The following is a 27,248-nucleotide window of genomic DNA, read 5'->3' on the forward strand; positions in this document are numbered from 1 at the left end:
GCTTTGCATACTTAAAAGCTCGAAGGGCACGTATTGATTTTTGACTGAAAAACAAACTCTGTCTCTCTCTCTCTCTCCCTGCTCCTGACGGAAAGGGTGTGAGCTGCCGCCTTCAACAGCTTTGTGCCGCGGTGCTTCACATACTTAAAAGAAAAAACAGCCCTATTGATTTGTTTGCTAGAGATTGTTTTCTCTATCTATGTGACATTCTGTGCTCCTGACACGCACTCCTTTGAAGAGGAAGATATGTTTGCATTCTTTTAATTGTGAGACAGAACTGTCATCTCTGTCTTGTCATGGAGCACAGTTTAAACTTTTGAAAAAGAGACAAATGTTTGTTTGCAGTGTTTGAATAACGTTCCTGTCTCTCTACAACCTCCTGTGTTTCTGCGCAAATCTGTGACCCAAGCATGACAATATAAAAATAACCATATAAACATATGGTTTCTACTTCGCGGATTTTCTTATTTCGCGGGTGGCTCTGGAACGCAACCCCCGCGATGGAGGAGGGATTACTGTATATATATATATATATATATATATATATATATACAGTGGGGCAAAAAAGTATTTAGTCAGCCACCAATTGTGCAAGTTCTCCCACTTAAAAAGATGAGAGAGGCCTGTAATTTTCATCATAGGTATACCTCAACTATGAGAGACAAAATGAGAAAAAAAATCCAGAAAATCACATTGTCTGATTTTTGAAGAATTTATTTGCAAATTATGGTGGAAAAAAAGTATATGGTCAATAACAAAAGTTCATCTCAATACTTTGTTATATACCCTTTGTTGGCAATGACAGAGGTCAAACGTTTTCTGTAAATCTTCACAAGGTTTCCTCCATGCAGATCTCCTCTAGAGCAGTGATGTTTTGGGGCTGTCGCTGGGCAACACGGACTTTCAACTCCCTCCAAAGATTTTCTATGGGGTTGAGATCTGGAGACTGGCTAGGCCACTCCAGGACCTTGAAATGCTTCTTACGATGCCACTCCTTCGTTACCCGGGCGGTGTGTTTGGGATCATTGTCATGCTGAAAGACCCAGCCACGTTTCATCTTCAATGCTCTTGCTGATGGAAGGAGGTTTTCACACAAAATCTGATGATACATGGCCCCATTCATTCTTTCCTTTACACGGATCAGTCGTCCTGGTCCCTTTGCAGAAAAACAACCCCAAAACATGATGTTTCCACCCCCATGCTTTACAGTAGGTATGGTGTTCTTTGGATGCAACTCAGCATTCTTTCTCCTCCAAACACGACGAGTAGAGTTTTTACCACAAAGTTCTATTTTGGTTTCATCTGACCATATGACATTCTCCCAGTCCTCTTCTGGATCATCCAAATGCTCTCTAGCAAACTTCAGACGGGCCTGCACATGTACTGGCTTAAGCAGGATTTGAGTCCTTGGCGACGTAGTGTATTACTGATGGTAGCCTTTGTTACTTTGGTCCCAGCTCTCTGCAGGTCATTCACTAGGTCCCCCCTGTGTGGTTCTGGGATTTTTGCTCACCGTTCTTATGATCATTTTGACCCCACGGGGTGAGATCTTGCGTGGAGCCCCAGATCGAGGGAGATTATCAGTGGTCTTGTATGTCTTCCATTTTCTAATAATTGCTCCCACAGTTGATTTCTTCACACCAAGCTGCTTACCTATTGCAGATTCAGTCTTCCCAGCCTGGTGCAGGTCTACAGTTTTGTTTCTGGTGTCCTTTGACAGCTCTTTGGTCTTGGCCATAGTGGAGTTTGGAGTGTGACTGTTTGAGGTTGTGGACAGGTATCTTTTATATTGATAACGAGTTCAAACAGGTGCCATTAATACAGGTAACGAGTCGAGGACAAAGGAGCCTCTTACAGAAGAAGTTACAGGTCTGTGAGAGCCAGAAATCTTGCTTGTTTGTAGGTGACCAAATACTTATTTTCCACCATAATTTGCAAATAAATTCTTTAAAAATCAGACAATGTGATTTTCTGGATTTTTTTTCTCATTTTGTCTCTCATAGTTGAGGTATACCTATGATGAAAATTACAGGCCTCTCTCATCTTTTTAAGTGGGAGAACTTGCACAATTGGTGGCTGACTAAATAATTTTTTGCCCCACTGTATATGTGAATGTATGTATGTATATTTATATATATATATATATATATATGTAGATATGTATATATATATATATATATATGTGTGTATATATATATATATATATGTAGATATGTATATATATATATGTAGATATGTAAATATGTTAATGTATATATATGTGTCTGTATGTGTATATATATATATATATGTATATATATGTGGATGTGTATATGTGTATATATATATATATATATGTATATATGTATATATACTGTATGTATATGTAGAAATGTGTATATGTAGATATGTATGTATATGTATATATGTATATATGTATATATATGTTTACGTAACCTCTTTAACACACTATTTCTCCGCTGCGAAGCGCGGGTATTTTGTCAGTGTAAAATATAAATAAAAACAATGCAGATTTGTAAATCTCATAAATCCATACTTTATTCACAATAGAACATGGAAAACATATCAAATGTCTAAATGTCTAAACTGAGAAAATGTACCATTTTAAGAAAAGGAAAAGGTCATTTTCAATTTGATGGCAGCAACACGTCTCAAAAAAGTTGGGACAGGGCCATGTTTATCACTGTGTAGCATCCGTTCTTCTTATTACAACAGTCCATAAACATCTGGGAACTGACAAGATCAGTTGCTGGACTTTTGGGAGAGGAATGTTGTCCCATTCTTGTCTGATATAAGAAGTTAGCTGCTCAATAGTCCTGGGTCTTCTTTGTTATATTTTTCATTTCATTATGCTCCAAATGTTTTCAATTGGTGAAAGGTCTGGATTGCAGGCAGGCCAGTTCAGTACCCGGTCTCTTCTACTATGAAGCCTTCCTGTTGTAATAAATGCAGTATGCTGTTTAGCATTCCCTGAAAAAGATGTTGTCTGGGTGGGTGCATATGTTGCTCTAAAACCTGCAAATACCATTGATGGTGTCTTTCAAAATGTTAAAGCCGCCAATTCCATAAGCACTAACGTACCCCATACCATCAGAGATGTTGACTTTTGAACTGAGTGCTGATAAGAAGCCGGATGGTCCCTCCACTCTTTAGTCCAGAGGACCTGGTGTCCATGTTTTCCAAAAAGAATTTCAAATTTCAGTTTGTGTGATCAAAGCACAGTTTTCCACTTTGCCTCATTCTGTTTTAAACAAGCTTTGGCCCAGAGAAGATGATAGAGCTTTAACCTTCATTTATGAATGGCATGGTAAACTGTGTTCATAGACAATTTCTGGAAGTGTTCCTGAGCCCATGCAGTGATTTCCATGACAGAATCATGCCTGTTTTTTTTTTTGGTTTTTTTTGCAGTGCTGCCTCAGGGCCTGAAGATCATAGGCATCCAATATTGATTTTCAGCCTTGTCCCTTGCACACAGAGATTTCTCTAGATTGTCAGAATCTTTTGATGATATTATGTACTACAGATGATGAGATATTGAAAGTCTTTGCAATGTTATGTTAAGAAACATTATTCTGAGATTGTTGCACAATTCGTAGGCGCAGTTTTTGGTGAACCTGTCTATTTTTACTTCTGAGAGACTCTGCCTCTCTAAGATGCTCTTTTTATGCCCAATCATGTTACTGACTTGTTAACTAATTAACCTATTAGTTGGGAAATGTTCCTCCGGCTGTTTCTTTTTAGTTCCACTTACTTATCCAGAATTTTGTTGCCAACATTTTTGAGAAGTGTTGCTGTCATCAAATTCAAAATGAGCTAATATCTGTCATGAAAAAGTAAAGCGTCTCAGTTTCAACATTTTTTATGTTTTCTATGGTCTATTGTGAATAAAATATACCTTTATGAGATTTGCAAATCATTCCATTCTGTTTTATTTACATTTTAAACAGCATCCCAACTTTTTTGGAATTGGGGTTGTACATACATTATATCAGAGAACTGTCATCCGCATTGGGGATTGTACAGTACATGTAATGAGAGATATACAGTACATTGCAGAGCATGGGGGGAGGGTTCACATTGGCATCTTTGGAGTTTATATTGCAATTAGGACAGGGGAAGGGGGGGGGGGGTGTTTACCTTGCAACCATTTACTGTTGGCACACTGCGAAAAACAGAAAACTGACGCGCCACTTTGAGTGCTGGTGTCTTTGCTTTGTTAGATCAACCAATCTTTGAGTGGCAGCTTAGCTTACAAACAATTGTTGGGGTAAAAGTACCACTAGAGTAGAACAGAACAGGGGACTGGCTTGACAAGAACTTTGAACAAGTAAAGACATTCATATAGACAGGGGCCTCTAGGGAGTGGTAAGCTCTGCAATTGCAGTTTTTACCCTGAAAGTAATTTTTCTTTGGATGCTTTTCCTGGGGAATTGACAGAAATATCTACAGCCCATAAGGAGGCAAAAGACTGATCCTTTTGGAGAAAGGTTAGTCCCTTTTTGCCGTGCAGTGTAAACAGGCAGGTCTGTCTTATTAGCTGTGTAGCTTTAGCGGCTTTCCAGACTTGGCACTTAAAGACATCTTGTGCTGCATACCATGGAGTTTAAATTCAGGAACAAAATGGAAAAAAGGGGAGCTATTGATAAAAACAAAGAAAGAGAAGTTTTACTTTGGGAGCCTGGAAGGTCACTCGGCCATCCTATGCTCTATGACACTTGGATATTTTGCTCTAACTATTTGCTAATAATTTCTCTTCCTATGGTCATTGTACACACATAAAGTACGTGTTTTGGTTAAAAATATACTGTTCTTGTCAGTACCCATACATTATTCTCTGATAGAAGAGAAACAAGGTGTCGTTCACTGCATTTTGAAGACAAAACCTGACATCATTCCATTTTCATTCAGGAACGTGTTTTCTGGATGTGGATTATTTAACAATATTTAAGTAAAAATACATGTGTTTGGGATGTTGTCAGCATACAATTGGATGACTTTACATGTGGATTATACAACATGAGATGTTTTACAGACTTTTTGATAATGTTTGCTGTTGTCCAACATTGGTCACCATAGACCATTTCAGAAACTTTGCTCTCTTCGTTCTGCACGAAAATGTAAGATTACATTTTTTCTCAGCCATTAATACAAACATAGGTTAAGTAACAAATTAAAAAATGCCATTTTTGGGTTGAGCTTTACTTTAAATAACTAGTGCTAAAGCACGTCTGTGTCTGTGGCAGAATGGAGCCATAGTAAATTGTTTTATCACATGCAGTTACCTTAATCCACACAATGTAATAGCCATTTTAACATTACATAGATGTTCTTTAAGGGCAGACAGCTATTCTAAGACGATATATGTTATGGAAGTTGACTGTTCTTTGTGATGCTGATTAGAAGTATAAAGTGGCATGACTTTTGTGTGCCAATTGTTTATCCATGTACAATATGTTTTTCTACTTAAGATATCCATGTTATCATTCGTAGCATACTGAATACGTAATTTATTGTATATTCCCATACTGCCAGAATAAGAATTCAGCATTCAGATAACACTGAAGCTCTGAACAAAACTGTACACAAGATGCCAACTAATTGCTAACCACTCTCAAGCAGACATTGACACTTATCCATATTAAGCTAATTTAAAGTTGCCAATCAATCTAGCTCATTTGACTTTGTAAAAATGCCAACATGGACACAGGCTGGCATTCAATGACTGTCTTCTATGTACAAAACATTTAGAGTATTGCTTTCCTTAGTTTCTAAAGATTAAGGGATCATAATCTACATGCCTTTTTCATGGTATGAAAATTATTATGCTCAATATGTAACAAAATCAGAAATTTCATCATCTAAAAACAGAAATGTGCAATTTCGCTTACTATAGATTTCCCTAAAGGAACTGGCCAATTGGTTTAAAACTTCACAGGAAAAGTGCCGTTAGACTTCACTTTCAAGCATTTCAAATGTAGAGAAAAGCCAAGCAAAATGACACCTTTTATTGGCTAACTAGAAAGATTACAATATGCAAGCTTTCGAGGCAACTCAGGCCCCTTCTTCAGGCAAGATGTAAAAGGAATGTGAAATGAACATTCAGCAGCACTCAAACTTATCAAGTGTGTACGTTAGTATTACTAATAATGATTAATGAATTACTAGGGAGATCCCTGAAGGGGTCCTTTTTATTTTGCATAGTGTATGAAAAAGATGCAGTAGTACAAAACAAAAATAAAATAACATGATAAAAATAAGAAAAAGATCTGGGCAATACAAAGTGCATTTACACACCCTTTATTTCAAGATAGGTATAGGACAGGGAACAAACAAATGGACATATACAAAATAATTAATTTAGTCATATAGCCAAATAATTCAAATACTTAATTAAAATGGTTCAATTTCTAGGTAGTCAAGCCAATGTAGTACAACAGAAATGTTATTGGTAGCTGTGATGAGAAAATCACCACACTTTGGTCTAGACTTCTTCTGGAGGAGTTTTTGATGCATACTAAGAAAAACAACAATTTGCATTATTTAAATTCAATAACCCTGTAAAAGTCTGAGGCATTTGCCCCACAGTAGATAAATTAATAAATCAAGATCTAAGCTAATGATAATTGTTAGCTCAACATAAGCTATGTGATTGTAAGCATATTATTATTCTATTAAAAAAAAAACAAAAAAACCAAAACATTGTGCGTTAATATCCGAAGGTACTATTTACTCAAAGATAAGTGTCCCTGTTTTTTCAGATATAAAAGTGCATTTTCATCCAATGCTTGGAATGACCAAACTGCACCAGGGGTTTTTCCCGAAGGCTCTGAAGGTCTTAAAAAAACAACTTTTACCCAAGAGAACTCACTCAGCCCACTGGAACTGAGAATTACCATTAACACCAAATTGATTTTTCTGATTGTTTTGAAGTATTGTTCAGTGCATTCATTAATACTAAAAATCATTATGTAATGATTGTATTAAAATTAACTTTCAGAAATTGTCTTATAAGAAGCCACCTACAGTATAACTCCAGAATTTCCCTTTTATCAGGATTTCCAAATAAAGGAGGCAGTACAAAAGAAAGTGCTATATTTTACGCATTTTTCTTTCAGCAATTTCTATACACTGTAACTAACTTGGGAGAAGGCCAATATACCTTTTACTATTCTGGTACACATCAGCCTCTGCCTAGTGGCTTTTACTTCTGATTGCTGACTTTGATAATGTATATGATGGTTTTACATTTCCTTAGCTAATTCATATATTCGTTTAATTCAACATTTGATATCTTTCAATAAAATATTTACAGATAAAATAAAAACCCTGAAAAAAAAAACAACAAATTTTAGACTTGATTATTAGCATACTTTCTGCTATGTAGTACATAAATTAAAACATGTTATGAATTTGAAGATTAAAAACAACAAACAAATTTATAATTAGCATTAAGGCTACTGGTTGATTTTATAGCTTTAGTTTTCAATTTTTATAATAATTATCACAAGAAAGTGTCTTCTGATAAAAATAAGTTAATGGTTATTTTTTCACAAGATAAACATTGTTGGTCCATAAATAAAACAAGAAAACAAGGAAATGTTTTATCTAGTATAATAAATAAAATGCAAAAAAGTCATACTTGGACTCATTACATAAAACCCTATTAAGGGCAATGATGAAGAATTAACATATTATTATAACAAAAACCTACATATAAATATATTACAGCTACAAAAATAGATTATTAACAATATTTTTGATGGTACGTTGAAAAACATTTCAGAAAAATACACATAAAAAGGAATATTGAGCTGAATGACAGTTGTGGCACAAAGCAATATAACAGACTTGGCTTAATGCATACCCAATACTAAATGGTAAAAACTGCATTTGCAGCAGTTGGAAGCCCAAGTTAGTTGCATTTGTCATACTGTACGTGTTTGTAGCAGCCCTGTGTTGTGTTTATTTTTACAAATGGTTAATATGAGGGACGTTCAAAACGTTTCCACACTTATATCTTCGTTGGAAGCGGTGAAGGCGGGAGGGTTAATAATTGGGTATTAAAAAGTTGGTACAACATTGGGAAAACTGCGAACAAAGATGACTAAGTAGAAAAGTGATGTCATTTGTTTTTTAAATTCTTAATAAATTGAGGTAAGAAAAAGTGCGGAATTTTTTTTTAACGTCCCTCGTATGTTATTTGAGAAGATATGATCACTCTTTCCTTCTAAATGGAATAAATAATTTCCTTCATGCAAAAAAAGGATTTGCATTTTGTTTGTAACAACAACAGTCACTCAACTCGAGATACACTGTGTTAAAAATGTAATACCTATCAACATTTAGTGTTTGCGTTTTGTACAGTGAGGTTTCAAAAACATTTTATATGTGATGTGATGCAATGGAATTTTTCTGCTAAGTAAGAAAAATGATATTTTATGCATATGTGGATGTCTGTGTCCTAAACACATTTTAAAATGACTTTACATGTTTTTTCAAATTAGTAACAATCAAGCAATAAAGGAATAAAATGACTAATAGTTAATACCACTTAAACAAGCACATATTAAAACAAATATGCAGCTAAATATACTTTGTTAATTTCTGCCTTGTTTTCTTGACAATGGCATGCCACTGTACAGGCCAAAAATCCTGTACAGTGATTAAATCCTTTTTAATTTACCATTAAAAAATCTGCAAGATGCAAAAGTTGTAGAATAAAAAGTGTACATTAATTCTTGAGGTTTAAGGCAATGCTGTACTTTGAAAGTAGCTGTTGCAGAGTGTGGCAACTGTATTTTTCATAAAAAATGTCTCTTTTTTTTACATCCATAGAGCAGATAGCTTCTCCAAATTATTCACATGAATTTTACTTTTCCAACACTAAAACTCATTCAGGCATTTTTCTTTCTGAAATCTTGAAATGATGGTATGCTTGGTGGTGTTTAAACCAAAACAAAAATCAATATCTTCTGAAAGTAATACCAACACTTCATACTTGCACAGCCATTTTTACATGGCTGAAAACACAGTTAGTTCAAGCTGCTTAATGACTGAAATATCACAAACCACTTCAGCAATATTTAAATTAAAAACACAGAAAGAGCTGTTACTTTGGCAGCAATACTTATTGATATAGAGAGGAGCAAGAGCATTTAAAATCGCTCAATCTTTGACATTAATACACTGGATCCATTTCAATTTCTTACTGTTTTGTAAATCTACACCTTTAAATATTTGTCTCTCTTTCTGCCTCATCTGGGTTTTTCTGAGGACTGACAGCCAGATTTTCAATTGCATTTTCTTTACTTTCCTGGGGTGCTTCCGCATTTTTTTCACCGTTTGTCACATTGGCTTCATGCTCCTTCTGTTCTTCCTCATATCGTTTTTCTTTAGCCAGCAGTCTGTAGTTGATGGCATTCCCAATAAACAACCAGATACTTGAGATGATCACGATAATTCCACAGCAAAAATACATGTATTTATAGTCTCCAGTCAAATCCACCAACCAGCCTAGCAAAACAGATTAAAAAAAAAAGACATAAAGCATGTACACATCATTCAATAAACAGTTATTATAAAAGCAGATGACATTAAATGAATATGCCACCCCAAAATTATATTTTTATGGTTACTTATCCCAGGTAGTTTGCAGTGATATCCAAGAAAAATTTTTAATCTCATGTTCTCATGCAGAATGAGGGTAATAAGGTTTCTAAAAGAATAGGCATCTCTGGTGACCAACACTGGATTACGCAAACTATATAAATGACGCCCATGAAAAAATCTCCTATTACTCGTGTCACATAATCCACATATGACATCACTCAGCAATATTCTCACCTTGGGCAAAATGCATGAACATTTTGCTAAAATATTATTAAACAAATACTTCCAGACAAATCAGAAGTGCGGGCAAAGGACAGGCAATTACATTTATTGGTCAAGAGTCTTTAATTCAAAAGATCACTCCTGAGTGAATGCATTTCCATTGCACACACTCTTTAATTTTCTGTAAGAATTTATTCAGCAATTTTTTAACAAAAAATGCATACATTTTTGCCCATGGTGAGAATATGTATGAATGATGTGACATGTGGATTATGTGACTTTTTTTATGGCCGTCTTGTCTTTATATTGTTTGCTGAGGTCCAGTGTTGGCTCATTCTGTCAGAAAGACTGTTTTATTCATTTTCGATGTGAAACCCGAGATTAACATTTTTTAGGTATCTATAAAACTACATGGCATAAGTAGTATATTAAATAAATATAATTAATAGGTAGCATATTCCATTCACAGACACAATGTTTGTTTTTATTGAAATTTATAATTTACCATTACAATTAAGAATATATTGGTGTCATTTGGATTTTTTATAATATTTGATGAACAGGATTAATTGATTTGAAAGCACTCAGACAAACCTTTATTACTCCTTAAGGATTAAATTTGGCTTAATGCTGAAGCTCATTACGTAAACAAATTTTATATATATATATAAAATACACACACACACACATATCTATATATATATATCTATATCTATATATATATATCTATATATCTATCTATATCTATCTATATATATCTATATATATATATATATATATATATATATATATCTATATATATCTATCTATATCTATCTATCTATCTATCTATATATATATATATATATATATATATATATACACATAAACATAAAACAGAAATACCAAACTATATATCCCAAACTGTATGGTCTAAACTCACATCAGAATGACTAAAAAGGAAGAAAATCAAAAACAAAAAAAAATTCTGACTTAGCAGTCACAGTCATTGTGAGACATTATGGAGGCGTATCGCTCATGGTATAAAGGAGCCCCAGTAGTATTACCTGACACACTTCTGCTGAATAATTTGTTTTCTAAAAGTACTCAGTGTTACTGTGTTAAAGACAGGATGTGCAGTATTGTTCACAATGGTACTCAAGCAGCACTTGCTGGAGCCTTAGAGACAGACTGCATAGGTGACAGAGAATACCACAAAGTTGGACAGCACAGGCCATAAAAAAAAAACGAGGACTGACTCCATCTGGTGCTGCGACTTTCTTAGTTGTTTCCTCGCATGGTTTTCAGTTATGGACAGTCTACACTGATGGTCAGAGCTGGACTTGTCACCGACCATTCTAGTTCACATGTTAGGAGTTGTTGATGTAGTAGGGTTGGTGTGGGCTGGTCACTGGAAAAAGGTGGCAGTGGGAGAGAATATTTAAAAAATGGTTCAGGGCATTAGCTTTGTCCATGTCCTCTTATAGAACCTAAGCCCTGGATTGCTTGAGTCCAGTAATTATGCACAGTCCATTCAGACATCATCCATTCAGAGTTTGTTTTTTTATTTTAGATTTGTAAGCTTTCTTTCATCCATTCAGCTTTTTCTTCAGTATTTGCTGTGCATCCTTCAGAGCTTCTTTGTCAGTGGATTTGGATGACCTCTTTTTCTCATTCAGGAGACATTTTAGCTGCTTAGTAATCCAGGGCTTGTTGTTTGGAAACCAACTGACTTTCTTTGAGGGGTACCACAGTGTCGACGCAAAAATAAATATTGCCTGTGATGCAATGACTGAGTCCCTCAATATCATTCCCATTTGACTTGTACATCATTTGCCAACCTGTCATTTGGATGCAGTCATTCAGAGCAGTGAATCAGGTTGTGGTTAGATCTGCACAGAAGTGTCAGCAGTTTACACTTAAAAGCATCTTTTACATTTGAATAGAGCAGGTCCAGCTTCTTATTTCCTCAAATGGAACATGACACAAACTGATTTAGGTTTGTTATTGTTCCTTCCAAAGTCACATGGTTGAATGCACCGCATATTACAACTGCAGGATCAGAATGAGACATCAATTAAAGCATTAGTGACAGAGTGAATCATTTCCATTCCTGAGGTTTATAAAAACATTTCCTTGGGTAAATAACGATATCGAATTCTGACAGCCAGAATTTCAGTGTCTGAATTACAAACTGTAGTTTTAACTGGAATATGCTCCCTTTTATACCATTCATAATTCACACAGATGACCACTACCCTTCCTTTCTTTTTTCCACACCGCACTAGGTCTCTGCTCACATAGGATGACATCCATCTTGCATTCATACAGTAGTCAGGTATATCAGGTTTAAGACAGCTCTCTGTAAAATGTAAAAAACCTCTGTATATGTATGCACCACGACCTGCTAAGAGAGTGGACAGTTCATCCATCTTATTAGACAGCAATTGAACATCACCCATTGTAATGGATGGCAGATCAGTCTTGAGTCCTTTTTGCCTTGCTTTTATTCCCACACCAGCACATTGCCCTCTATGTCTTTGCACAACCAGCTCTTATGGTTCAGTGGAGCTGAGCTGCTTAGTAGCTCATTACAGGAGTATTTAAACCACAATGCTTTTATTTTCTTAGTGTATCTGATGTTTCCAGGTGTTGCAAACATAAGATAGCCTTTGTGACCCCTTCCAAGTTCACAGCCTGTTTGAAGATGAGCTAGTCAATGCAAGCCGGTGCCTGGTTTTGTGCTGAGTGTAGATCATCTGTAAATTTGGAATTCATTTTTCCAATTTCTAGTAGCTACTATCAGTGACAAGCCAGAAGCCAGATCAAGCCTATTCTTAACCTAGATAAGTAACTAGTAAAACATGTTCAAAAATAATGAGAAAAACAGAAAGAACACACAGCTTCTGTAACACTATAAAACATATATATATATGCATATAAGGTATTTGTCTATCTATCTGTACATACCTGCCAGTGGTGGTCCAATTAAAACGGGGCCACACTCTACAATGGTGACTAGTCCAACAGCACTCGAGAACCTCTTAGCCCCAACAAGGTCCATTAAAGTTTCAAAGAGAACAGAGCTAACCATTCCAAAGGCAAATCCAAAAAACACAGCATAAATTACAAGTCCAGAATAGCCCTTTGCTAGTGGGCAAAAAACATGACATATACCATTATACAGGACAGCAAAGCTGAAAAAATACTGTATTTTAGGCCGTACTTTTTTTGTGTTTGCCAACAGTCCCATAGAAGGTCGAGCAAACATGTCTACAAAAGCTAAAATTGAAAGTAGAAAAGCTGCTTTATACTCATCGATGCCCTGGGTTTTAGCATATGCAGCTAAAAATACAATAGGTGCAAAGAAGCCAACAAACATAATTACATTTCCAGACAAATAAATGAGAAATCCTCTATGTTTGAAGAGTGTTAGGTCCAAATATTTATTGAAAGTTTCCCATACTGTCAACTTCTTTGGATTTGCTTTGTTCTGCAGTAATGGGTCTGCTACTTCTGATTCCACATCTTTTTTGACAACAGGAGCTGGCGTTGGTCCCACTGGTCTCATCAATGCACCTGCAACACAGCAGTTCAACAGAACTCCACCTAAAATTAAGAAGCTCCCTCTCCATCCATATGAATTAAACAAGTACTGATTAAGAGGAGCCAAAGTGCTCAGGAATACTGGGCTTCCAGCCATTGCCAGACCATTAGCAATTGGACGTTTCTTATAGAAATATCTTCCGATCATAGTCAGGGCGGGCTGCAGATTAAACGCCAATCCAAAACCTACAAAAGAAAAATATAAATATTTAAAAATTTTATGTATATAGGAAAAACTAAATAGAAACATAAAACTTTGAATAGAATCCCAAGGAAAACAAATAATACTTTCTCACATGGTTATGAAAATTGAGTTAATAATTTACTGGAAACATAACAAAAATACTTGCTTTGCTTAACTACTAATAAAGTGTGCTTTGTAATATATATATATATATATATATACAGTGGTGTGAAAAACTATTTGCCCCCTTCCTGATTTCTTATTCTTTTGCATGTTTGTCACACAAAATGTTTCTGATTATCAAACACATTTAACCATTAGTCAAATATAACACAAGGAAACACAAAATGCAGTTTGTAAATGGTGGTTTTTATTATTTAGGGAGAAAAAAAAATCCAAACCTACATGGCCCTGTGTGAAAAAGTAATTGCCCCCTGAACCTAATAACTGGTTGGGCCACCCTTAGCAGCAATAACTGCAATCAAGCGTTTGCGATAACTTGCAATGAGTCTTTTACAGCGCTCTGGAGGAATTTTGGCCCACTCATCTTTGTAAAATTGTTGTAATTCAGCTTTATTTGAGGGTTTTCTAGCATGAACCGCCTTTTTAAGGTCATGCCATAGCATCTCAATTGGATTCAGGTCAGGACTTTGACTAGGCCACTCCAAAGTCTTCATTTTGTTTTTCTTCAGCCATTCAGAGGTGGATTTGCTGGTGTGTTTTGGGTCATTGTCCTGTTGCAGCACCCAAGATCGCTTCAGCTTGAGTTGACGAACAGATGGCCGGACATTCTCCTTCAGGATTTTTTGGTAGACAGTAGAATTCATGGTTCCATCTATCACAGCAAGCCTTCCAGGTCCTGAAGCAGCAAAACAACCCCAGACCATCACACTACCACCACCATATTTTACTGTTGGTATGATGTTCTTTTTCTGAAATGCTGTGTTCCTTTTATGCCAGATGTAACGGAACATTTGCCTTCCAAAAAGTTCAACTTTTGACTCATCAGTCCACAAGGTATTTTCCCAAAAATCTTGGCAATCATTGAAATGTTTCTTAGCAAAATTGAGACGAGCCCTAATGTTCTTTTTGCTTAACAGTGGTTTGCGTCTTGGAAATCTGCCATGCAGGCCGTTTTTGCCCAGTCTCTTTCTTATGGTGGAGTCGTGAACACTGACCTTAATTGAGGCAAGTGAGGCCTACAGTTCTTTAGACGTTGTCCTGGGGTCTTTTGCGACCTCTCGGATGAGTCGTCTCTGCGCTCTTGGGGTAATTTTGGTCGGCCGGCCACTCCTGGGAAGGTTCACCACTGTTCCATGTTTTTGCCATTTGTGGATAATGGCTCTCACTGTGGTTCGCTGGAGTCCCAAAGCTTTAGAAATGGCTTTATAACCTTTACCAGACTGATAGATCTCAATTACTTCTGTTCTCATTTGTTCCTGAATTTCTTTGGATCTTGGCATGATGTCTAGCTTTTGAGGTGCTTTTGGTCTACTTCTCTGTGTCAGGCAGCTCCTATTTAAGTGATTTCTTGATTGAAACAGGTGTGGCAGTAATCAGGCCTGGGGGGTGGCTACGGAAATTGAACTCAGGTGTGATACACCACAGTTAGGTTATTTTTTAACAAGGGGGCAATTACTTTTTCACACAGGGCCATGTAGGTTTGGATTTTTTTTCTCCCTAAATAATAAAAACCATCATTTAAAAACTGCATTTTGTGTTTACTTGTGTTATATTTGACTAATGGTTAAATGTGTTTGATGATCAGAAACATTTTGTGTGACAAACATGCAAAAGAATAAGAAATCAGGAAGGGGGCAAATAGTTTTTCACACCACTGTATATATATATATATATATATATATATATATATATACTGCGGTGGGTTGGCACCCTGCCTGGGATTGGTTCCGGCCTTGTGCCCTGTGTTGGCTGGGATTGGCTCCAGCAGACCCCCGTGACCCTGTGTTTGGATTCAGCGGGTTGGAAAATGGATATATATATATATATATATATATATATATATATATATATATATATATATATATATATATATATATACTAGCAAAATACCCGCGCTTCGCAGCGGAGAAGTAGTGTGTTAAAGAGGTTATGAAAAAAAAAAAGGAAACATTTTAAAAATAACGTAACATGATTGTCAATGTAATTGTGTTGTCATTGTTATGAGTGTTGCTGTCTTTTATATATATATAATATACACACACACACACACATAAACATATATATACATATACATATATATACATATCTATATATACACATATCTACATATATATATATATACATATACACATCCACATATATATACATATATATATATATATATACACATATCAACATATATATACACACATACATACACACACACACACACACGCATATATATATATATATATATATATATATATATATATATACACACACACAGACACATATATATACATAAATATTTACATATCTACATATATACACATCTACATATATATACACATATATATACATATCTACATATATATATATATATATATATATATATATATATCTAGACATACATACATAGATAGATTGACACATATATATATATACATATCTACATATATATATATGTAATTGTGTTGTCATTGTTATGAGTGTTGCTGTCATTATATATATATATATATATATATATATATAGCAAAATACCCACGCTTTGCAGCGGAGAAGTAGTGTGTTAAAGAGGTTATGTAACTATATATATACATAAACATATATACATATATATACATATCTACATATACACATATCTACATATATATACATATACACATCCACATATACATTTATATATATATATATATATATATATATATACAAATTTACATATCTACATATATATATATATATATAGATATAAATATAGACATACATATATACATACATACATTCACATATATATATACTGTATATAGATAGATAGATAGATAGATAGATAGATAGATAGATAGATAGATAGATAGATAGATAGATAGATACTTTATTAATCCCAATGGGAAATTCACATTCTCCAGCAGCAGCATACTGATACAATAAATAATATTAATATAGCGGGTTGGATAATGGATGGATGGACATCTGTATGCATAGCCCTATTTGCCCGTTTTCGTTTTTTTTCTTTCTTCAGTAATATTTCAGTAAACCCGGAGCTTGTCAGTTCAAATCCTGGTACTGACACCACTGTGTGACCCTGAGGAAGTCACTTCACTTGCCTGTGCTGCAAAAAACAAAAGTAATGTAACAAATTGTACCTCAGATGTTGGAAGTTGCTGGAATAAAGGCATAAGTAAAATAGATAAATATGTATTATACACATAGGAACTATTCATTTATTTTCAGTTAAGTCATGTGCAGCAAACTTTTATAAATGAGGTTTTTTCATTTCATTGAAAATTAAAGCAGCAGCTGCCAAAATATGTAGCTTTCTTATTAATTTTTCGACATTGTGTAAAATAAATTTATAAAGTAACATAAAAGGTTTAAATACTGGTTGTCCTTTTACACTAAATTATTACTAAAGAGATACAAAAAAAGTATATATACACACAGTATACCTTAAGAAAAAAGTGGCACCTTAGAGTTGAAACACACTAGAAAATAGGTAAATGTTTACTTGTGCACTTTATTATAAGTTTTCAGCAACTTTCTATGGTTTTCTTAAACTGGTATTGTGAGTTAGATCAGAAGGCAAGTCCATTTTTCACTGCTTTTGCTAATTCCTCGTTTTATACTTTATGCAAATACTGACTCCTCGCTGTTTCTTGGGTTCCAAAGTAGTCTGATGTTGTGTTCAGTTTTCTTGTCAGTGTTTTCAGTATGTTTTGTGCTCTGCACCATTTCTTTTTTTACAGCACTGTGGCATTTATTTGTGCTTAAAGGGAGCTAGTTGTTTAAGGCAGGCACTCTAATCTGTCCACAGTGTCAAATCAGTGAAATAATCCATTACAGGGTCACTCATAAGTCTTCCTTCCTAGCTACAGTACTTTTACAAGCCTGCCAAATACTTTAACGCATTTTTATGGCTATTATATTTGCTGTAGGAGTTATATCTGGGGTGCATCAGTGTGTAAAAAGGGACAAAATAATGGAAACTAAAATTCAAGCTGGAATAAACTGTTGTGAACACAATTTTGGAACCATACTTTGGTAAGGCACATTTTATTCTAAAAACATTATTTAATGTGTATATTTAATTTTATATTTATAGTATACTAGTTGTGTGTGGTCTTCTGGGCAAAAAACAACCCAAACACTCCCTGGCAGTTTTACTATATTTGTGAACTTGGAGAGGTGTCAGATAACTCTTAAAAATTACTGGAGGTGGACTCACCTCTACTTGCTGTCCCACTGGCTTTTTTCGTAAAAACACACTGGCAATACCATGTCTAAGCCATATCACTGGCATACGAGTGCTATTAATGTTTGTCTTGAGAAAATACCTCCAGACAGAAAATGTTTTTAGTGAAAACGTAAAGCCTTGCCCTCTGTTGCTGAGGTGTTTCACTTGTATTTTGTTGAGCTGCGGTATTTGCTTTGGTTCAATGTTTTGTCTCTTCATCTGTGTCATTAGCACAACATCATTGTTGCACAGTGACGTTTGCTGCACACAGGTCTTTCGTAACGAGGTGCATGCAAGCACGAACTGGTGGCCGTGGTTGAGTGTGAACATATATGTCTAATTATACTGTAGTGTATTGTATGCATCATCACACCACCATTTAACCTGCTGATTTTATAGCCTGATTGCTGCCATTTTGTGATCATTGTTGTTAGCAACAATGTTCATTATTGATTGCATAACCTTTTTTAAAATAGCAGAGCATGGCACTCTTTTCAAATTGTGTAAAAATGATCAAAAAACTAACTCAGTATTTGTTTATAGAAATGGCTTTTAGTTATGATTTTGCTAGGAATTTTTCACTAAGAATTTTGTCTCTTCATTTTGTTTTTTGATTGCTTGTACAGTACTACTGAAATTCTTGGGTTTTGACAACTGGATTTAATACTGATTATTCTTTATCTTTTTGTTCTTCGCTGTTTTTTTTCCTATTTATTCATTGGACATACCTTGCATTCATCTCATTACAAAATTATTATTTTTTTATTATACTGCCCATCTGACAAAGGCATGGCAAATTTGTAATAAACACACAAGAGGTACTGAGAGATGGTACAATTGGCACTATATTTAATTACAAAACCACAATGGTTGAGGAACCATGAGTACTTAGGTCAGAGGGGAAAGGGGACATAATGTCCATACATGTAATAGATGCCATGGAAGGTGAATTTTGCCAGTTACTGGTTAGACACTACGTTCATTTTCCAGGAGATTAGTAAACTTGGCTAACCTAAAATCAGCACAGAGTCACTTCCGATGGTCTGGAATTTAAGCTGTGAAGAAGTACAGTAGAACCTGGGTCCTCCACAAAGCACTGTGTACCTTTTCCATAGAAAATATATGACATGCCCTAGTCCATAAAGTGGCTTTAGGTATGCCTCATGAGTTACCACCAGAATGAGATACATACAGTATGGCTTTATTCAAGTGTCAATTCAGGACTAAGAGCTGGAGCAAAGAGTCAGCTTTAAATGCAGTAAATGTGGTAAGAACATGGAGACACTAGCTGAAGCATGTAAAGGAACATATTGTTGAAATTGTTGATGAGGAGATGTGGAAGACCCACAATATAATAATATGGAGTTACCTGTAATAAGGTAGGGCACACGGGGCACCTAGAGATTCCTTTATACTTGTACTTTTGCAGTGTCTCAAGATTAAGACTTTCTAACCCATAAATAAAAAACACAAACAAAAAAAAATCTGCAACATGTCAAATAACTGGCAAATGCATTGTCAATGATCAATATTCTGCTCAACAAGGCATCACTCAGTAAAATGTGGCATGAATAATTTGTACAACTGGTAAACACACTATATTTATTAATTTGACTCAAGTTTTTCAGTGAATTAATGTTAATAGGCCACTGATGTATACAACTGAGCAGAGAATATGTGCATTCTGGAAAATAAACTGTAGCTGAATGCTGCTGCATGCTTAATAATCAAGTCTAATTTTGTAGCACAACAAACAGTCTTGTTGTCTCGTAAATATCTGATCTAAAAGTATAAATCTGGGCTCAGATGCCATTCACACTGAATACAAATATTCTCACACAATCTCAAAGCAAACTGTAATTTGGTAATTTGGTGTTGTTTCCAAACTTCTTTCATGGCTGGGTGCTAACCCCAGTTATGGTATTGTAGCTTTTCTTTTCTACAGCTTCTATGCTCTTTATAATCTACATTTATTTACTAAAGAACATGCTTAGTTTTCATAAAATATTAGGCAAATTGTTTTAATGTTTTTATGAACTTAAATTGTTCTAAGGTACACACAATATCAGTGACAGAGAATGGACATTATGTGTAGGGAAGTTGCCTCACACTATACCACAGAGCTTTAGTGGACGAGTACATGGACTTGCACAAGTATTGTAGCGTGTTTTATGCCGACTTCTCTAAGGATTTGTTAACCAAGGTATTACTGTATGCACAGTATACTTCAAACACACAGTGATCCAAATATTATAAAATAATGTTGTGGTATGCAATTTAAAGAGGAATTTATTGTAAAGTTCATCACTTTTGCTTTAAAACAGATTTAAAGCTCAGTAAACTAGGAAAGGTTAATAGGTCGCTGAGGTGTCAAAATAAAGGCAAATGAATTTGAAAACAAATCTCATAAAATAGGGCGGCACGGTGGCGCAGTGGGTAGCGCTGCTGCCTCGCAGTTGGGAGATCTGGGGACCTGGGTTCGCTTCCTGGGTCCTTCCTGCGTGGAGTTTGCATGTTCTCCCCGTGTCTGCGTGGGTTTCCTCCCACAATCCAAAGACATGCAGGTTAGGTGGATTGGCGATTCTAAATTGGCCCTAGTGTGTGCTTGGTGTGTGGGTGTGTTTGTGTGTGTCCTGCGGTGGGTTGGCACCCTGCCCGGGATTGGTTCCTGCCTTGTGCCCTGTGTTGGCTGGGATTGGCTCCAGCAGACCCCCGTGACCCTGTGTTCGGATTCAGCGGGTTGGAAAATGGATGGATGGATCTCTTAAAATAAAAATCAACTAAAAAAGTGTAAGTTGGGAATGTATATCATGTACATAGTAAGAACTTCAATTTGTTGTCAAGTTCATTTTAACATTCTAGCATTTAAATATATCATACATATACAGTGAAAAGAAATACATATCCAAACAGCACATTTTCTCTTTTTTCTTATTATTATTTTATTTTTTCATAAAACGATATCACAATTAAAATTAACTCAAGTTAATTTTGAGTCTTAGTGCTTTGAAATAAAAATGCCACAAAGAACACAATTCAATGAAGGATTTGACATTCTGGGGAATTTGTTAAGGAACGGAATAGTTTTGCAAGGCACTGTATAATGCAGTATTTCTGTGCATGTGATGTTTACGTACATTTTATAATCAAGTTCTTTGTATTTAAAAGGAATTAATTAAAAAAACATTACTGTAGAAAAAAAATACATAATTTGATTTGTTTGTTTTTTTCTTTTTCATTGAATCTAATGTCACAATTACAGCATGTGTCAGATTCATCAGTTATATAGTTATAGTATAGTGTAATTTTATTCTTTCATTTTCTTGATATACTCCTTATATGATTAACCTTCTTGTCAACCCAAAATAAAATAGACAGAAATAAAGTAAAATCAAAAAAGAAAAACGCTAAAAGCAATCAAAGTAACAGATGGACAGCAAAATCAAATTAATAAATAAAAATTACCAGAAGGTGCTGCAGTTAATATAGATGAAAGTAGCAATGAGCAGTCAACTCTTAAACTGTAAAATATCTACTTTGAACAGTATATTATGTAATTCAAGATAATACAGCACAGTCATAATCCTGCACAAGTAAAAAGTGAAGTAGATTTCTTCAACCTGAGTGTGTTGTCAACATCACAAAGGTCAGTCTATTAGATTAAGTTCAAATGACATAACCAAAATGTAGCTAACCAAATGCTGACTGGAAAAGAGTAAACATATGTAATCTTATAAGCAACATTAATATAAGCTGTGCAGTTTTGCAAAATATTTAAAATTAAAGTAATGACAGAGTAACAATTAAGTCATGTAACTGTCGTATCACATAATAACAGGAAAAAGCTTTCATTAATCTAGACTGTTAGCTGGTTTGTAACTTTAAGGATGTTTTAATGATATTATTTATTTCTGATCATGCATAACTACTGAATTGAGCAGTCCAAAAATTTATTGGTTTCTCTGGTCACATTATTTAATCAAAACAGAGGATACACCATGGAACAAATGGCAAAAATACTTTGGGATGGAAATATTAGCTCTGAAGGGTGGCACGGTGGCGCAGTGGTAGCGCTGCTGCCTCGCAGTTAGGAGACCCGGGTTTGCTTCCTGGGTCCTCCCTGCGTGGAGTTTGCATGTTCTCCCCGTGTCTGCGTGGGTTTCCTCCGGGCGCTCCAGTTTCCTCCCACAGTCCAAAGACATGCAGGTTAGGTGAATTGGTGATTCTAAATTGGCCCTAGTGTGTGCTTGGTGTGTGGGTGTGTTTGTGTGTGTCCTGCGGTGGGTTGGCACCCGTCCCAGGATTGGTTCCTGCCTTGTGCCCTGTGTTGGCTGGGATTGGCTCCAGCAGACCCCCGTGACCCTGTGTTCGGATTCAGTGGGTTGGAAAATGGATGGATGGATGGATATTAGCTCTGAAATAAAACATTCAGTTCATCAAGATTTCACACCCACTGTCACTTTCAAAGTGGGAACTCTAGAAACAAATTAAATACATGTTTTAAAATGAAACACATAAAGGTCTAGAAGAATCCTACTTGTAACACTGCTGGCATGTCCTTGTGTGATGCCCACAGTAGATAGGGTGCATCATTAATCAAAATTCCTTTGATAACTTTTTCATTTCTAACTCCTGACAGTAATTTAGTGCAGGTTGTGCGACAGCAGACTAAATGGCCTAGGAGGAGTTTGTATTTGGCACATGTGCTCAGACAGATGGTTTCAAATCTTACATTACACAAAAGCTCTCACAAGGCTGCACACAGCTGTAAAGTTCAAAATTATTAATTAAATGTGGAGAAAAAAAAAATATCATAACCCAAGGAGTCCAGGATTTTGTGTATAGACTTTTAAAAAATCTGAAAAATAATAAAAAGACTTTATGAAACCAATTGCATAGCTTCTTAAAAATTTGCAGTGCAGCTTTGAAACACTTAAGTTGGTGAAAATGTTATCTTGTCATTATACAACATGTCAAAATCAGAGAACAATAAAGCCTTACAATAAAAGCAATTACTAAAGAACACACGTAATGCAGAACCTACCTCCTATAATTCCAATGCAAACATAAAGCTGTATAATATTGTTGCAGAAAGAGGCAGAAATCATTCCTATTGAACAAAGAATGCCTCCCATGAATATCACTGGTCGACTTCCATATTTGTTTACAAGAATGCTGCTAATGGGGCCTGTAAATGACAAGAAATGACAACGTTAAATGCAGAAAGAGTATGTCTGAATTATGAAAAACACACTAGTGCAAAAAGTTATGAGCAATATGACAAAACAGAAAAGAGAATTATGCCCAAAGCAGATTTTCTGTTAAATAATTATATTATTAAACTGGGGCTTTAGTCTAGTTGTGATAACTGAACACAATGCGTTTCCTACCTGTAAAATAATCTGAAATGAAAATAAAAATGTCTTTATAGGCATGAACAAGGATCTTGCCCTGTTATTTCAAGAAATAGGTGTAAAACATATATCTTACACAAATACCCAACATTCCAGGAGAGAACTGTATAGTCATTCTAAACTTAGCAGAGATTGCATTCATTCCTTTTGTTTGTTCTGAATCAGAACAATTTGTTGTCATGCTTAATAGTTTGTTCATTTAGCATAATAATTTGAATATAGTAAATATTATATAAATATAGTATAGTATGGTAAGCAAAAAGCAAACAAGATGTCAGTTTTTTGAGAACAAAATTAGCCTTTTTTTCTTAACCATATTACATACAGATATATTTAATTGATTACATATTTTGAAATATATGGTTGTGTGCATTTTCCAAGCACAAAAATTTAGATTGCATTAGAAATAAGATGTTCTGACACAATTGTAAAGGACCGGGAAATGAACACTACCAAGATCAGAAGGCAAAAGATCAAAAATCATCATTATGTCAAAGGCTTCCCCAAGGGAGTGATGTCATAGTCAGTCATCCAAGTAATACAATGTGTAGCCAAAGATGTTTCCTTATTATACATCAAATTTTTGGAATTTCAAACATAATGCAAAATATCCTATGGTAATTAGGAGTTTGAGTTACTGCTCATTCTTGGCTAAGCACTGAAATCTTACTCTGGTGCTATAGAATATGCAATAAAACAGCTAACGAAAATGTTATTACTTAGGATATGCATATCTTAAGTAGGCAAACTGCAAAAATATAAAGATACACACTCTGCAACCAAAAGTCATGCCACCTTGAATTATGCAAGCACCAAGCTGAGCTATCCACTTTTTGTGACACATGCACACTGAGATGTTGCACAGATATAAAAGACTGCAAAGCTTTGCTGCCTTTGCTCCTGCTCAAAGCTGACCCTCTTAAACTGTGTACTTCCTCTTATCAAGCCCTGCACACCCTTGCTGACTGCTGGGAATTGAAGTCTTCTCTGTAGTTCTGCCATAGGTCCATCACAATAACAGGCTTTTTGTCATATTGACAACATGTTATCAAATAAACTTTACCACACCGATTGCTGTTTTACAAGAATATCTACTTTATATTATCCGAACTGCTTAAAATTTAGCTTTTCAGCAAGCGTCGTCTTCTCAAGTGGATGTTGAAATTTTATGGCACATGTCTTTTTTGGATACCCAATTGATTAGACAAGGGCATTATTTTCCCCACCCTAATCTAATACTTTTCTGTGCTGCTGATTAGCTAATGAAAAGTGCATTAAGTGTGTATTAAGAAGAAACTGACACTTAAAGCATAGGATTCTGTTAGCAGGCACCATAGCTACACAGACATATAACCTAGTTATGCTTCTGACTGCAGCATTGATTCATAATTTTGAATTCCAGTTACAAAAAAAAATGATAAAAACATAATTAAACAATTTAAAAAACAAATGAAAATGTATTTATTCGATACAATTTCTGTTTCAGCGTTTTAGTTCATCAAATAAATTAACATTTTAATAAAATACTGTTATAGTTTCTTCACTGTCAAAGTTGTATTTACTGTTTTTTTTTATTCAGATATGTCAGTTTTGCATGGAAGTATATGATCATCTTCATCACTTGCAGTGGATCAATGTGAGTGATTTGATGTGTCACATTTTTTCAGTAATTGTTCTCTAGTTGTCTGAAAAAGAGAGATAACAACTAACACTTGGTTTACAATGTTCAGTAATGTCAATTAACAGTGGCAGGTGAGGATTTTTTGAAGTAAAAAAGGTTATACAAGTGCGAACTTAAGGATAAAATAACCAATTCACACCTAGGTAATAGCATTCACTAACACTACTTGAAGTGGTGAGCAGACTTTAGTGTAAAAAAAATGTCATGAATCTCTTTTTCTGAACAGAACTTCAGAATTATAACAAAATAGGCATTTTCAGTACAGCTATTTCAAAAAAGTCAAGGAAGAGCAGGAACATGACAAGCACACTAACTAAATAATTAAAAATTTTAAGACACAACGTCAATTGGTGTTGTAAATGTATCTACTAGTGTTAAATTCAGAATGGGAAGAAAATATAAATGGCAATCTGAGTAATGGGGGATTAAAATCATAAAAGCACTTAGATGGAGATTATCATAATTGTTGAGTTAGATTGTACTTTAGATAGTTATATCTTGATAAGTTCATTTTAAGATGTACTTCTGAAAAGAGCAAAACTAAAAGCACAAGGTATCCCAAGGACTGACCAGGTGACAATATCAGAAAATATCTCCTTTTTAATCAGTGTGTCTGTTTAAAGCAGTAAAGATTCATTAAATTTTTTAGAAAAATTAAATGACAAATATATATATATACAGTATGTAAGTAACAAAGAAACAGAGAAAGATTCAATCAGGAAGCAGCATAGACAATTAATTTTATAGTGGATTTTAACTGAGATCAGGGGCCCTCATGTATAAACGGTGCGCACGCACAGAAATGTTGCGTACGAACGTTTCCACGCTCAAATTGCGATGTATAAACCCTGAACTTGGCATAAAGCCATGCACATTTCCATGGTACCTCATACCCTGGCGTACGCAATTTCTCCGCTCGGTTTTGCAGACTGGCAGCACCCAGCATCAAAGCAGTGCTACTGTTCCTGTGGGGTTACCCTTTCTTTCTTAGACCCACATTCCTGACGCGGCTTTGTAAATACACTGAAACTAACTGCATATTGTTTATTAGTGTAATGCATCTGATTGTAATTAACCTGTAGCAATATAATGGTCCAGGGAATAGCCATAGTATTCCAAATACCATAACTGCTTTAGCGTTGTTACTCTCACTGCATCTTCTTCTTCTTTCAGCTGCTCCCGTTAAGGGTTGCCACAGCGGATCATCTTTTTCCATATTACTCTCACTGCACCACTCGGAGTATTTATATCACTGTATCTGAGTGGGGAATCACAGCAGCAGCTGATCGGAAAGAGAATTATCGGCATACAGCATCAAGCAAATGCTTCAAAGCCTTTCCTGTACGGACCTCGCGGTTCACAAACAGTTTCATCCCAAAAACTATAAACGCACTCAATCAAGAGCTCCTTGTAGAACTGTTTGTACTTATAAGTATAATTACCTCACTGTAAACTTGCACTACAGTTATAATATTGCACAACCTGCGCCACTTTATAAAGCGCGTATGATGACGATATCATTTTTAAGATGAAATGCAGAAAAATATGTTGATTATATTATACAGATAAAACTTTAACTTCATTTAAATAATCTGTATTGTTAATAATTAAACATGTGAGGACAAGGTGCCGCAGCGCTAGCTAGTTCATGGATTGCTCCTGCCTTGCGCTGTATACTTGCTGGTGCTGACGCGACACTGGAAGGGTAGACGGATAGAATAATTAAACATGTACTACGAAGATATTTCAATGTTCCTTAAAAGTTTTGAAGAATCGGCATTCTAAGCTTACAGATGGCTTAACGTCTAATACAAAGCTGATTGTGTGGCGATTGGGTACTTGGATAAAGAAAAGTAAGAACAGGAATTGGAGGTTAGTACGTTTGAAAGAGACAGTACTTCTGTAATAAATGATTTCATTGAAGGTCACGCATGACGCAGCAAGCCTCTTGCGTGAGATATGAACAATCACTGCGCCATCGTGTTCCCATATTTAATAACATGCTTTCATTCCTATCATCATGAAAAAGATATCACGTATACATCTCAGTATTTTAATTATTCAGAGAGCTCTAATATCACGAATGTAATGGATTCTGTGTCCTGTCGGAGAAAGAGAAAGAACGGAAGCACATAGTGATTGACACACACAGATCATATA

The 27,248-nt window shown here is 35.2% G+C and overlaps 1 protein-coding gene across 2 annotated transcripts in view; it reads right to left on the reverse strand.

The window, feature by feature from the left end:
* Window positions 1-6,281: 6,281 nt before the first annotated feature.
* LOC114658510 (monocarboxylate transporter 2-like) overlaps window positions 6,282-27,248 on the reverse strand; it is a 122,128-nt gene continuing 101,161 nt past the window's right edge. For both annotated transcript variants that reach the window (XM_028810576.2, XM_028810579.2), the window contains exons 3-5: window positions 23,038-23,181; window positions 12,781-13,602; window positions 6,282-9,513 (exon numbers count right to left, since the gene is read on the reverse strand). In XM_028810576.2, the coding sequence (XP_028666409.1) occupies window positions 9,230-9,513; window positions 12,781-13,602; window positions 23,038-23,181 (1,250 nt within the window). In that variant the 3' untranslated portion in view covers window positions 6,282-9,229. The remainder of the gene's footprint in view (window positions 9,514-12,780; window positions 13,603-23,037; window positions 23,182-27,248) is intronic.

Source organism: Erpetoichthys calabaricus, chromosome 1, assembly GCF_900747795.2.
Source record: "Erpetoichthys calabaricus chromosome 1, fErpCal1.3, whole genome shotgun sequence".
Lineage (NCBI taxonomy): Eukaryota > Metazoa > Chordata > Cladistia > Polypteriformes > Polypteridae > Erpetoichthys > Erpetoichthys calabaricus.